The following is a 14981-nucleotide window of genomic DNA, read 5'->3' as shown; positions in this document are numbered from 1 at the left end:
ATCGTAGCCTTGCGTAAGCGGTCGAAAAGTTCAAGTTTGAGGGGTAGAGGACACTTTTTTTTTAAACAGTGATTTTATTTAGGCCTCTGTAATCAATACATGGCCTGAGAGAAGCGTCATTTTTGGGAATGAAGAAGAAACCCACACCAGTGGGGGAACTTGATTTGCGAATAAACCCTCGCTGGAGCTTCTTCGAAATGTATTTCTGCATTGCCCTGGCTTCTGGTTCTGAAAGGGGGTAAGTGCGACAATGAGGAGGGATGGCCCCTGGGAGCATCTACGGCACAATCATAAGGTTGGTGTGGTGGTAACTCCTCTGCCTGCTTTTTGTCGAATACATCGGCAAAGTCCTGGTAGGAAACTGGAAGGCATGACGAGAAAATCTCTGTGGATAGCCGAACCTCGGAGATAGTGCGAGACACCGGAAGACAAGATTCATGGCAATGTTGTCCCCAGACTGTCGACTGCTGGTCAAATCAATCTTGGTGTTGTGGTGCCATAACCAGGGAAGGCCTTGTACCACTGGTGTTGAGGGAGAGCAAATGACATAAAAAGAAAGTGTTTCTTTGTGAAGTACCCCAACTGAAACCAGCAACAGATGAGTTTTGTGGGTGATGGTATCAGGGGTCTTCCGTCAATAGCCACAACCGCTAGTGGAATCTCCTTAGTGGGGAGAGTAATGGAGTGGAGTTCTGCAAATGCGCGGTAAATGAAATTTCCTGCAGCTCCAGAATCCACAAAAGCCTGAGTGAAGATGGAGGCTAGTCCCCAGGAGAGTGAAACCGGCAGGAGGAGCCGTGAAGGTTCTGGCGAAGGAAGAATAGATGAACTGTCGAGAGAATATTACTCTATCTTTACTGGGCAATGGGGTTTTCCTGATTTAAGACAGTCTCGAACAAGTTGACCTTTGAGCCCACATTACAGATAACGCCCCCTGGTTCGTCTCCTCGTTTTCTCCTGCTCAGGTAATTTGGTATCTCTTCATTGCATCGGTTCCTCATCTGGGCAAGTGTCACGGTAGACCAGGTCTCATCAACACATTAATACCGGGATTCTGGATTGAGCAGTACAAGGCGGTTAAAATAAACTGTAATTTATTTCCTTTTAAGACAAACACACACATCTTCACAATTGTACTCAATAAACACTTACTGGGATGGGGAAACGAAAGAAAATGTCCACGGAACGAATGACTTACAAAGTCTCTGGGCACCCCTGCACGCATGCAAGTGGGTGCGTGATTTGAGCCGTGCGACAGTCCTTGGCTAGGGGCGCAACTTGCCACCCCTATATTTCCGCCGAAAGGAACAATTTCGTAAAGTCCTTACAGGATTTTTTTGGGAATCCTTAGCTCTAACGAATTCTGGATGAGGGGCATGATCCTTGGTTACGATGTTGTTAACCCCTCACACTCTGGAACCGCTGACGCTGTAACTTGGACATTTCTTAGACTAGGCTTAGATGGAACAAGATGGAACTAACGGGGACTGGGCTGCAGGCATCTTTATAAGGTTAAGGGTCCTATCTCTAACATACCTAGCCAATCCTCCCGTGGGAACAACTTTTCCCACCTATCCCAGACTTGCCAGGAGTTCAGAGAACGTGCAGAAGTTGCTTCGCTGTCTGCTAAGTGCATGCGCTAACCTCACACCTGAGCTGCTTTGCATACCGAGTTCAACCTCTTACCTGGCAACAGCAAGTCCAGGGTTTGGCTACCAAGTGTGAAGCGCCCATACTTCGCATCGGTATCTGATACTTGGGAATAATCCGGCCACCTTAACACCTAGGGTCTCGGAGGCTTCTCAACTCCGAACTTCTCTATACACTGGGGCACCAACTTAGCAGAGTGCCCTTTGAAGTACGGAGATGAAAAATCCCTCGGCTTATTCATCCATAACATATGGGCATGTTAATGGATTCATTGCCGGGCTGACAGGAAAGGTTTCCTGCATTTACATTTAAAACACCATTGGAATACAGTTTATTTTTATATGTAGGTTCTGTATGTGCAACAAATATAAAACCAATATGTATGTTCATGTTACATTTTTAACTAGCGGCACTCCAAAAATCAGAGTGCTAGCTCTTTCCTAGCGCAAGTTATCCACTTAATTGAATGGGCTCTGTGATGTGGTTTGCGGTTTGACCTATAATCGGTCTGAGTTACAAGCCGGCATACAATGTATCCGTGCTGGCTTTGATTGGTAACCGCAGACACGCGCCAACAATTCACCTTAAGTGGATAACGAGATGGCTGGATACATTGTAGTGGGAAGGTAGACCGCATTCAATTGACTTTGCAGTTTAGATGTGTGTGGCTTAGAAAGTGATACCCATCTTCAAGGCAGTCACTTGCTCGCAGGCACGCTTATTCAATCAAGGCTTGGCACAGCGCTAGAAGCTCCCCCTTGTATGCAGGGGGATACATACATTTTGCACAGTTCACATACATTCATATAACTTCAGCTAGCTTTTGGGCTGCAAAACAGGCACAATAAAGATAGTGTAGGGGAAAACATGGTATTATGATGACAATACAATTTAACCCCTTCAGTCCCAACAAAGTTTAGGGTTAACCAGCCGGGCATAATACCTTTATTATTGTCTTGGTTAATCCTTTCACCGCTACAGCGAGGTGCAGTGACGAGAGTTGAAATGGGGAGCTAGCTGAATTATTGGGGGTTTTGGGGAGCGGTCTCGCTCTGTCTGCCATTCTCGTATCCGGAGGTCCATTCTGATACAGCGGGCAATCCCGGAAAGTCAGTTTCCTTTAAATGCTCATAAAGCCACTGCCAAAATGCTGGCACAGAGTTTTATTGTTCCAGCACGTCTCCGCAGCAAGGTTTTGGAACTAAATGGGAAACTGGCCCACAGGTCGGATTCGAAGGAGTGAAGCAGAAGTGGAGGACACATATCCGGGGGCATCAAATACTCTTTTAAATGCCTGGAGAAAGTAACAGAGTCATTGATCAGTGGGGATTCTCTCTCCCACAGCCCAGGTCAAGGCCTCATCTATCAGTAGGGAAATGGCAAAGGCTACCCTGGATCTGTGAGTGCCGAACATGGAGGGCTGGAGTTCGAACTGAATCAAGCATTTATTCAGAATCCCTCTACTAGCAATAGGATCCCCTCCATAAGGCAGAGGAGTCTGGATCCGTGGTTCCCTGGGCGTAGGGGGTGACGGGACTGGCGCCGGAGAGGCTGCCAGTAAGGGCAGTGCTTGAGTAGAACCCGCCTGGAGTGTATCCAGCTGGGTAAAGATGCCTGAAGACGGCTTGAAATGAGTGCCACCTTTTGGTTTTGCAGAGCGAGGTTTCTCTCGATCTCCGAGCAGTTTCCCTTGGAGAGATATGGCTGGTGCTACCTCAGCGGGGTCCATGTTTGGCATAGCAAAATGTGACCGTGCTCATCCAATCAGGAAGCGGACCCACATAGCTGAGGTAGGGATGCAGAATAACTGACCAGAGCCCAGGGAAAGAGTCCTGTTAGAGTATATGTAGTCGGTAAGCAGGCAGGGGTCAGGGCAGGTGGAAGTGGTGCAGAATCCAGGGGACAGGCAAAAGATCAGGGCAGGCCAAAAGCAGTGAGGTCGGGTTCCAGGGTCAGCAACAAAGGAAAGGCGTGACAGCAAAGACCGACGGGAGCTGCAACACTTTGAAAAGTGACTCCCACTGGGAACTGCAGCCTTTATATAGCAGGCTGGCAGTAACAAAAATGGCCGAACTGAGGAGAAAGGGCAGGCAACCTTGAAAACCTGAACTGCCGCAAAACCCGGCATGGATCAGGCAGAATACACACACACACACACACACACACACACACACACACACACACACACACACACACACACACACACACACACACACACACACACACACACACACACACACACACACACACACACACACGAATATATTTGTGGTGCCAAGCAATTTTGCTATGCTGCGTTAGCAGCAGTGTTCCAAAATGCAATGTGACCATTGAAACATGGAATTTGACAGAAAATAAGAACCATCTAGTCTGCCCATTTTCCTATCTTTTGTAATTGATCCTTTCATATTTAGGATAACCTTATGTTTATTATAAGTGTAACAGTGTTTCCCCCACCCGGTGGGAGATTTGGCTGTTACTGGTCATGTGGTGTATGATACCTGCTGGTAACAGGAGGACTGAGTCGTCCGTCGGTGGTAGTGGGGAGAGAGGACTAGGCTTCTGGTGTTCATACCCCACATATCTCTTTAGCAGTGCAGCGCCTGCATCTGCTGTAGGCTCTAGGAACTGAAGGTGATCTCCCACGGTAGAACTATTACCTCTCCCCCCAGTAAAGTCATGCAAACAGGAACTTTTTTTTTACAGTACAGTAACAACGGCAGGCTTCTGCCCGAGACAGTCTCACAGCTACCACTGAAGGATGGTCCCTGAACCGTCACTACAGGCCAAGGGCACCCACAGCCGTCCTAGCTCTTCCCTGCCTCCCTAGCTCTTCCCTGCATCCCTAGCAGAGACAGAGGTATGGTCCACACTCACTCTCCCCGAAGGGAATGGACTGAAGTAGGCCCAATAATCAGCCTCTCTAATGTGTGACCTGCCTTCCTCAAGTGGGGAAAAGCACTCTCGAATTTGGGCAATACCTGCCCTTAAGTACAGCCAGGAGGAGGGCACTAGGTCTGACTCATGATTTGGTCATACCCAGGCCTGATGTCACCACCTCCAGCTGTCACTTAAGTGCAGCACCTCGGAGGGGGAAAACCCCATATCAACTACTGGCAAGCTGATAGTACCAGGGTTTACTGTCAAGAGGGGTGCAGACTAGTAGCCACAGATGGCATGGCTACATAAGCATTTTACAACATGGACATAAACGTGCAGCCACAAGTATGCAAGAAATTGGAAAACATTAATTTCCAAATATCAGCAGCCTAAAAAGGCTAAAACTGGTCAAAAAGCAAATATTCTTATATTATTAAAGATAACATTATGTACTCCTATTTATCCTTTTTTTTTTAAATGTATATTTTATTCTTTGCACAGTATATTAAGATATGTTTAATGGAGGAGTGCTTTAGTTCACGTACAGTACGAATCTATGTATCATTTTTAGTCCCCTGGGGATATTTCCTTTTTTTTCTGTGCTTTGATTGTTCTCTGTGTCTGAAACTACTTTGACATGTTCAAAGTTGGAAACTTGAACCAAGTAACTTTTTTACATGTACCCGAGTCCTCTACCCTGCTCCGGTGTGGGGAACTGGCCAGTTGTGCTGTCCCTGTGAACAAAGGGAAAAGCACGGCAGTCATCCCGGAGCTTGGCGCATGCGCAGTGGCAATCGGCGCAGCGGCCATTTTAAATTGCCTGGAAGGGCTTTGCAGGACTACAATCACCAGCATGCTTTGTGGGAATAGCGTGACGGCCATCTTCCACTTAGAGAACTGCGGGACTACATGTCCCAGAATCCACGCGGGGAAGGGAAATCAGGTGGGCTATCCCAGCCAATGGTATAGAAGCAGCCTGAAAGGACAGGATATCCTCTGGTACAAGGTGCCAGCTTGGTCAGTCCTGACAGAGGAGCCAAGGGAGAAGGTAGGGTCCAGGAGACAGTGTCTCCTGGACTAGGCCTAGGCCCTGCCCCTTAGACCCCAGCTAGGCCCTGATCCACCCCAGCGGAGTGTTGCAGGGAAGGCCTCAGATAGGGACTCTTCTCCTTTAGTATTGTGGTAGTGCTGAGGCATCGGTGACCGGACGGCCATGCGGTGCTCTGCGGCCTAGGACCAGGCCACAGGACCCTGAGACATTCAGGTGAGACCCTCTTGCTGGTGCTCATTTCGTGAGGAGGATCAGGACCCTAAGGAGTGAGGGGATTGGTGTCGGAGGCCCTGCTGCATGGGACCTGACTGTTCCTTGCTGCACCTGGGTACAGGAGTGCCCAGGAAGGTATACACGTGCACCAACGGTTCACACAGGGGTAGCGCTACCGCACATTTGGGTGGGACTTTCTGGGACAGGAAACCAGGGGTATTGGTGCCACAGTACCCTCGGTACTTTGGGGGACCACCAATGATGTTAATGCATTGTATTGATGTAATGTATTGTTATCGTTTGTTATACTGTACTACAGTAAAGCAGTTATATTATATCAGGTTGTATAGTAATTATTGTGTCCTATGAGGAGTCATCCTGCTTACGCTGGGATCCTCATACGTGGAGGCGCTGCACCGCTAAATATAGTACCCCAGGCTCCCCAGAAGCGGAGGCTTTGGCCTCCTGTGAGCCTCACAATAACAGCAGCACATGTAATCGCCCGCAGTTTCCAATAGGCATAGGGAAAGGGGGTTACTTACATTTGGTGCAGATGCAAAGGGATGTTGTGTTTTTAATTGTTACAAGAGCTACATGAAGGTTATACAGTTATTCTGATTTACAGCCTTCAAGGTTTTACTGAACAGAAAAAAAACAATCCTTAAGTCCATCCTTTGCCTGCAATCTCTCATTTTACAAAGAAACAACATTTCATAAATAACTTAATACTGTACAGCAGTTTGCTCCTTAAAAAAAAGAATCATCATACTTAAAGCGCGATTCATTCAAAATCCTTAATGTGTTTCTTGTGTAATATTAGGTACTACTGCATTTATAAAAAAGATCACTCTTTATGCCCTTTTAATGATTTTCAATGTAATTATGATTCTTTGAGTTGCTACAACAACTGTTTAGAAAGCTTCACCCCTTCCTCTTTAGGTATAGGAAACTTTATCATTCAACCGCTTAGATAATTGTATTGCCGTAAAGGCAATGAAATGCTGCATTTATTAAAAACAAACAAAAATAAAGCATCAACAATGGTAGAAGAGGAAATGCCCCCTTTTTTTTTATGACTTGTATTTTATTAAAGGGTAAATGCATTGTATACATAAAAAACAAATCAAAAGTACATTGTATGGGGTAACATGAACTGTACTAAAACAGAAGCATAATAAGCACACGCGGTTTTTCGAGCCCTACTTAACCGCGTGTGTTGAGATTGTCTTTGTCCCCCAAGGGGGTATACTTGTCTCTCTGCATGCACGAATAAAGAAGCAGTTTTACTCCACACCTGGCTCCCTGGCTGTGCGCCATTCGTTTTTTCCTTGAGATTGTCAATTATATTTTGAAGTTCTAAGGTAAAAATAAAAATTGTTATGAATGGGGGGAAAAAAAAAAAAAAAAAAAAGGGGGGGGGGGAATATGGGAACGGAGAGAGGGAAGGGGGTTCAGAGGGTGAGAGTGCGAATGCAACGGCTTCCGGAGACTGCTGAGATGGTTCTAGAGCTGTGTTATATCCAACAGGGTCATGTGAGAATATGCGATTGCTTCAAAGGAGTGAGGTGTTCCAAGTGTAGACTTGTCTTTCCTTTAACTGAAGGAGAACGCATTTGTCACTATTATAGCCAAATTGTGTCACGCTCTACCCCGGGGATGTCTGTCTGAGCTAGCCAAGGCGTCCAGACTTTTAGATAATTGTCACCAGTGTCGTTAACTAAGCTCGTTAACTTTTCCATCTGGCATATAAACCAAATTCAATTCCGAATCTTTGGGATAATTGGAATATCGGGGCGTTTCCATACTGCTGCGATCTCGCACCGCGTAGCTAATGCGAAATGTGCGATTAGTTTATTGTGTGACTTTGATAGGCCCTTTAGGGGTCTGTTTAGGAGAAACAACCAAGGGTCTGGGGGAATAGTGAGATCAAATATTCTCTGGGTCCAATTTTTGATTTTCTCCCATATCGGGGTTATCAGCGGGCAAGACCACAGCATATGTAACAGGTCAGCTGTTCCTCCACATTGTTTAGGGCATAATGGGGAGGACCCTGGCATAAACTTAGATAATTTGAGTGGGGTAAGGTGCCATCTCATGAGAACCTTATATGCGTTCTCCTTTAGTGTGGTGCATATCGAACGTTTTGCGGCACCCAAGAATATAGTGTTCCACTCTTCGTCTTCCAGGGTTTCCCCTAGGTCTTTTTCCCATTGGAGACGGAATGATGGTGGAATGATGGCATTTGTTGCCTTGAGACTGCAGATTCGACTACCTCTCCATAAATCGTAGATATGAGTCCCTTAGTGTCGGTTTCTGCCCGACAGAGCTTTTCAAATTTCGTCAATGGGGGGTATGGGGCGAATTTATTATAAAATGCTCTGAGCTGGAGGTATTTATAGAATTCAGCATGGGGAATATTGTTTTCAAGTCTGAGATGGTCAAATGATTTAATTTTTAGATTATAGCCCTCCAGATCTTTGAGTCTATTGTAACTTTTTGTTTCCAAATTGAGTAATTGTGGCCAATAAGGTCCGGCGCAAAGCTAGGGTTATTCCAAATGGGTGACATCAGAGAACTTGCTGAGGTAAGTGAGTTTTTTAATCTTGTACCTTCCCAAACAGAGATGGAATTAGTCATTGAGGTAAGAGGTAATATAGTGTTTTTCCTTGAAGTTTTAGGTAGCCAAATCAAGTTATAAAGCTCTAACGGGGAGCAGGCCGCATTTTCAAGCTCCACCCATCTTTTTAATTTGGGATCAGAATGCCATTGTATGATCTGACTTAATTGAGCCGCTCTAAAATATGACAATAAGCAGGGTACCGCTAAGCCTCCGGCTAAGGTAGGTCTCTTCATATTCAATTTATTCACTCTCGGTTTTTTGCCTCCCCAGATAAAGTTAGATATTCCAGACTGAAGTGAGAGTATATCCTTCAGTTTGAGTGGCACAGGTAATGTCTGGAAGAGGTATAGGTACGAGGAAGTAGATTCATCTTAACGCTATGAATCCTTCCAATCCAAGAAATCTTCTTGGAAGATCATATGATTAGGTCTTGTTTTAGAGTACAAATCAGTTTGGGATAATTTGCCTTATAGATGCTTTTTTCATCTTTGGTGATATGGATCCCCAGATATGTTATTGCATTCTTTTGCCAGTTAAAATTGAAATTCAGTTTTAGTAGTTTCTCTGTATGTCTAGGGAGGTTGATATTCAGAGCTTCAGACTTGGACTGGTTAATCTTGAAACCAGAGATCTTAGAGAATTTATCTAGAAGGTCAAATAGATTAGGTAATGATATGAGGGGTTTTGAAATAACTAATAAGATATCATCAGCGTACAGGGCTGCTCTATGTGATTGGGAATAAGCGTTTAACCCTGAGATATCTGAACTCTCTCGAATTCGTGCCGCCAGAGGTTCAATACATAGGGCAAACAGGAGGGGAGATAGAGGGCATCCCTGTCTTGTGCCACTTTGAATATGAAATGGGACCGAGGGGAAGCCCTGATATATGACCCTGGCGGTCGGGCCTGAGTACAGCGACATAATCGCTCCACTCACCCGATTTCCGAAGCCAAATGCCGCGAGCGTCTCCTTTAAGTATGGCCAGTCTATCCGATCAAAAGCTTTTTCTGCATCCAGACTTAATAACATACTTTTTGTGTTATTTTTGTTAGCCAATTCTAGCAGATCAATAAATCGTCGGGTGTTTTCCGCTGCCTGCCTCCCCTTAACAAAATCGACTTGATCTGGATGTATTAGTCTGGGTAGGATTAGACTCAATCTATTGGTCAGTAATTTAGCATATATTTTTATATCGGTACTAATTAGAGAAATTGGCCTATAGCTTTTACAATTTAGCGGATCCTTGCCAGGTTTATATATAAATGATATAGACGCCCGCAGCATATCTTCAGGAATAGGGGCTCCTGCTAATATAGCGTTAAACATTTGGAGCAACCGCGGGGCGAAAAACTCGGAGAACTTCTTATAATAAAGCCCCGAAAAGTCATCAGGGCCCGGTGCCTTTGAAGGTTTAAGCTCCTTGATAACTTGCGACACTTCTTCTAATGTGAAGTCAGCGCCCATAGCTTCTCTGTCTAACTCTGTCAATCTCACTAGTTTTGAGCTGGCTAAGAAATCTCTCAGTGCGCTGCTCGTGTTATTATTATGTGCCACTTTCTTGCCATCGTATAGGGAACTATAGAATGAACCGAATTTGTCTACTATGTTTTTAGGGTTGGCTGTGATTGTACCCGATTTTAAGCGTATAGCTTGGATATTAAACTTAGATTGCCTATCCTTTAGCGCTCATGCTAGCATCGTATCCGGCCTGTTTGCTTTTTCATAAAACTTCCTCTTAGACCAACATAATGAATTATCTGCTTGGGAAGTCCATAGCATATTTAATTCAATTTTTGTGTCTTTCAGTTCCTGTGCCGTGATCGGGTCCGGGCTGATCTTGTGATTTGATAACAGGGAATGTAATTTGGATTGGAGCGTCCGAATTTTAGAGTCTCTTATTCTTTTCCTTTTGGCCGTAGTATTGATTAATATGCCCCTTAAGGTTGCTTTGTGAGCCTCCCATAGACTCCACAGAGCCTGTGTTTATCTCGAAGAATTGAGCTATTTCTTGGCCAATTGTATCGCAAATTTCGGGTATTTTGAGAATAGATTCATTGAGTTTCCAGTTTGCGCCTGGTCGACTGGCTTGTATATTGTTGCACCTGAGCTCAATTGGTGCGTGGTCAGACCATGAAATATCATGGATCAGCGTATGCTTGCCCTTAGGAACCATGTGGCACGAAACGAAGAGGTAATCAATCCTGCTGTATGAGGTATGTGGGTGAGAGTAAAAAGTGTAATTGCGAGTCGTGGGGTGGAGCTCCCTCCAGATATCAACTAGTTGATTATCCTTCAAGGCACCGCACAGTGTGTCTTGAGTTTTTTTATTATCCGAGTCGCCTCCCCCTGATCTGTATAATGAAGACTGCATTGTAATGTTGAAGTCTCCTGCTATAATAGTATATCCTTTAGCTACGGAGTTTAATAAGCGGAAGAATCTTTCGAAGAAAGTTGCCTCTTGTGTACAGGGGGCGTAGAGGGGGCGTAGAGAGAGGCCAACGTAATGGGCTGCTCGTGTATTGTTCCTGTTAATATAATAAAACGGCCTTCTGTGTCCTTTTTGATTGTCTGGGCAACAAATGGGGTTGTATTACTAAATAAGATGGCAACGCCTCTTTTTTTGACTGATGCTGATGCTGTATAGAATTGGGAAAAGCCCTTGTCTAAAAATTTAGGTGAATTATTATTACTAAAATGGGTTTCCTGTAAGAATAACACCTCTGCGTGTCTTCTCTTGTAATCTGTAAAAGCAAGCTTTCTCTTGATCGGTCTATTAAAGCCCTTCATTATGTGAGATTAGTGTTAACGCCATGCTCTATGGTGTAAGAGATAACGTTTGCGGTGATCTGCGTACTTCGTAATTCCAGAAGATCTTTCCGGATATGTCCATACTTGCTATGTCCGTTTGATATTCTAGCCGGTTGCCGTGCACTCTAGGGAGGGAAGGGGGGGTGAGAGGGTGGGGCAGGGTAGACAAAACAGGGGAAGCAACAACGGGGTATACATGGGCGGGGAAGAAAAAGCAAACAAAAAGAAAAAATGGGCAAAGGGAAAAATAGGAAACAGGAGCATATCCCGGGAGCCCCCGGGGGTAGCTCCTGCGCCCAGAGGGTGGATTGTCAGGCTCCATTTCATGGATGGGCTCAACTCCTGTTAGGGAGGATGACCACCCTGGGTCTTGGAGAAGGCCCCCCAGAACTGGGGACCGAAAAAGGGAACACATGTACGCAGGAGGAAAGCTCCTCCGGCACTTATACAAAACAATATGTAACAAGCAAACTACATCTAAATTAGAAAACCTTAAAATTAACATATTGATACTCAATGACCATTGCCGGTGAGTTATAACAAGAACAGAAGCAACTATAATGACGTTAGTCGACTGAGATAACAAAGCATGTATAGGTGGAAAAACCTAAAATGAATATAACATCTATACTCTTAATACCCAATCTCATAACCCCGCCGTACTTTGAAGTAGCCCCTCTCCTTAGGGTGTAGTTGCTTCTGAGAGGTATAGTGTGTGATCACCATCTATAATTATCGTATCTAACAAAACAAACCTAACCAAATAAACTTTCTTAACCACTATGTAACTTTCATGTAAAATAAATTATATACGTCTTAAATCCTACATATATATCCTATATGTACTAAATAGATTTAATTAGTAAAACCAGTGTGTACGGCCTGAGTCTAACGTATATGATATACCTCAGACGCTTGTCCATTTTAATCCATCTAACCTGACTCCCCTACCTGGTATCTCTTCGGAGTGTCTATAGTACTTCGGAGATGTTACAGTAAGACCTAGGATATCAGATACCTGGTACTCTATATCATATATAATATATAACATATCTTATATCCCTAGCAGCCCATCCTATAACCCAAACTTAACATTCTATAGCATATTTCAATCAACCCTTATCATATATATATAAAGTATCAATCCTGTAACCTGAAACAGTAAAACCTAAACATGAGTAGCCTGTAAATAGAATGATATCTACATAACTACCTATCCCCAATAGCATTATTTTAAGCTAAGGGGCTTATGTTAATTATGCAGGGGCTAAACCCTTGCAATTGGTGACATTTATCTAGATATATTTAAATCCCTTTGCTAATTCGTGGTTGACTACTGTGGGGGGGGGGGGGGGTTCCTACTTGTTTTATTTATTTTTATGTCTATTTCTTTATTGGGAGGGAGGGGGAGAATGTTTGTGACTATGCTTTGGGAGTCTTGAGTGTTTGGAGGAAGAGATGTTGCTGTCCCATCTCTCCTCCATCTTTGCTCCGCTGTGGTGGCTGTCAGGTGTCCGTCTTCCTCTTCGGAGCTCATCCTGACGTCATTGAGGGGCGGCCGAAATCTCGCGATGAGAGGGCGCTTGATGGTGACGTCACGTTGTAAGCGCGCGAAAGCCATTACTCCTCCCGCGCGAGACCAGGGAGGACCTCCGCAAGATGGCTGCTGCTTCCAAGACGGGTACGGGTCTGCTCCGGATGAAATCTGCTCCTTTGCCTCCCAGTCATCTGGTGCTTACCGGGTAAGTCTCTGAGAGGTGCCGAACGTCCTCGGAGCCCCCAGCTATGTCATTTTTTCCCAGGTTGGATATAAGGGAGGTCAGGAGATTAAGTAGGGTTATGCGAATTAGGTTTTATTGGGGTTCTTTGCCTCCGAGGCTGTACTGCTTTTAGGTTTGTTGGGGGTGCGGGAGGACCCCGCTTGGCTCCAGACAGGGGTGAGGTTTTTTGAGCCAGCTGGCGAGGGGACAGGTGAGCCTTGGAGCAGCCCTGAAAGTCCGAGTTTAGCTAGGAATCCTTCCCCCTCCTCTAGCCTGCGGAGTGTGTGTGCTACACCATTTTTGATAGACATGAGGGCACATGGAAACAACCATCTGTATTTGGTGTTATTCTCCATCAGAATCTTCGTGATAGGAGCGAGGGCTTTCCGTTTGACTAGGGTAACCGGTGCCAGGTCCTGGAATATTTGTAGCTTGACTCCATCATACACCAAGGAGTGATCCTCTCTGGCAAGCCTGCAGACCTCCTCCTTCGTGCGGTAATGGTGGAAGCGAGCCACTATATCTCTGGGGGGATCACCTTTTTGGGGCTTGCTGCGGAGAGCCCTGTGGCATCTATCTAGCCGGATCTCGGACTCAGGCTTGTCAGGGAATATATGTTCTAACCAGCTGTTAGTGAAATCCTCTGGGTCAAGGATAGTTTCAGGGACTCCTCTCAGTCTTATATTGCAACGCCTGTCACGGTTCTCGGCGTCCTCCACCTTATATTCCAGGAATCTGATTTTTTCATTCATCAGGGAGATTTGGTCCTGATTTTGCGTTACCGCGGTTGTTGTTGCGTCCGCTTTTTTTTCCAGGGTGTCAGTTGTGTCGCCTAGTATATCCACCTCCTTCCTTAGAGCCCAAAGTTCATTTTTGAAGAATTTTTGCATTTGGGCACAGAATTCTTTTAGGTCTTTGCGACGGACCATTTCCTCATCCCTGTCATCTTCCAGGGAGGGATCGCTGTCAGGGTCCATGTTGGAGGTTCGCGCGGGAAGCTCCGGCCTCTCTGCTTGAGTCACCGCTTTACTTTTAAAATATTTTGAAACCGGCTGACTCCTTGCTCGTGTCGTTTTGCCTGTTGCCATCCTGAAATGTTTATTGAGCTACCGATATATTTTTCTCCCCTGTTTGGTTGTTACTGCGTCTTTAAATTGTTATCTAAGTGCCGGAGGGAGCGGAGCTCATAAATCACGGCTCCATTCTCTTCTCCGTCGCGCATGCGCCTCCCCGGAAATGCCCCTTTTTAAAGGAAACATTTTTATGTTTCGCTTTCTGTGGTAAATGAGAGAGAATGTATTTTCAATGGGGGAGTACAGTACTTAAATGCTTAATCTCACCGGGTCAGAAGGCCAATAAAGATGAAGAGATAGGGTCTTATGAGAGTGCTATGGCTGGATTAACATACTGTAAGGTTATGAAAAAAATCTACCTCTGACGCATCGGTAGCGAAGTTAAGAAAGATATTAGGCATATACAGGCATACCCCGCATTAACGTACGCAATGGGACCGGAGCATGTATGTAAAGCGAAAAATGTACTTAAAGTGAAGCATGAACTATTTTCCACTTATCGATCCATGTACTGTACTGCAATCATCACACGTGCATAACTGATGTATATAACACATTTTTAACAGACTCTATAGTCTCCCCGCTTGCGCACAGCTTCGGTACAGGTAGGGAGCCAGTATTGCTGTTCAGGACGTGCTGACAGGCGCATGCGTGAGCTGCCGTTTGCTTATTGGGAAATATGTCCTTACTCACGAGTGTACTTAAAGTGAGTGTCCTTAAATCGGGGTATGTCTGTACTGTGAGTTCAAGTAAAAGTGGTGATGGACACAATCTGTTCCTCCAGAAGGTGTTGTTGTAGATTTATTCATGTTTCTACCTTTTTTTAGATAGCAGAGACTTGCTCAATAAGGCTGTGCTTATAGTGCCGGGGACGTGACGTTGAGGCAAAACAAATGTATTGCCGCCGTCACGTGCGCTTATAGTA

The 14981-nt window shown here is 45.1% G+C and overlaps 2 protein-coding genes across 3 annotated transcripts in view; one reads left to right on the top strand and one right to left on the bottom strand.

The window, feature by feature from the left end:
• OTOP1 (otopetrin 1) overlaps positions 1-14981 on the top strand; it is a 116935-nt gene that overhangs the window by 99948 nt on the left and 2006 nt on the right. The window contains exon 1 of one of the 2 annotated variants that reach the window (XR_012787882.1): positions 12853-12965. The exons of the other annotated variant lie outside the window; for it this stretch is intronic. The gene's annotated coding sequence lies outside the window, so the exon portion shown is untranslated. Of the gene's footprint in view, positions 1-12852; positions 12966-14981 lie in introns of those variants that run through there. 2 annotated transcript variants of the gene reach the window in all.
• Positions 11638-14160, bottom strand: LOC142465416 (uncharacterized). The gene has a single exon (XM_075569377.1). The coding sequence runs from the start codon at positions 14069-14071 to the stop codon at positions 13070-13072; it is 1002 nt and encodes a 333-aa protein (XP_075425492.1). The 5' UTR covers positions 14072-14160; the 3' UTR covers positions 11638-13069.

Source organism: Ascaphus truei, chromosome 1, assembly GCF_040206685.1.
Source record: "Ascaphus truei isolate aAscTru1 chromosome 1, aAscTru1.hap1, whole genome shotgun sequence".
NCBI classification, from domain to species: domain Eukaryota; kingdom Metazoa; phylum Chordata; class Amphibia; order Anura; family Ascaphidae; genus Ascaphus; species Ascaphus truei.
The sequence above is the reverse complement of the archived record's forward strand: the minus strand, read 5'-3'. Positions and strand labels throughout refer to the sequence as shown.

Coding starts and splice junctions, on each gene's coding strand:
- LOC142465416 (XM_075569377.1), bottom strand. CDS start 14,071: ATGGCAACAGGCAAAACGACACGAGCAAGGAGTCAGCCGGTTTCAAAA.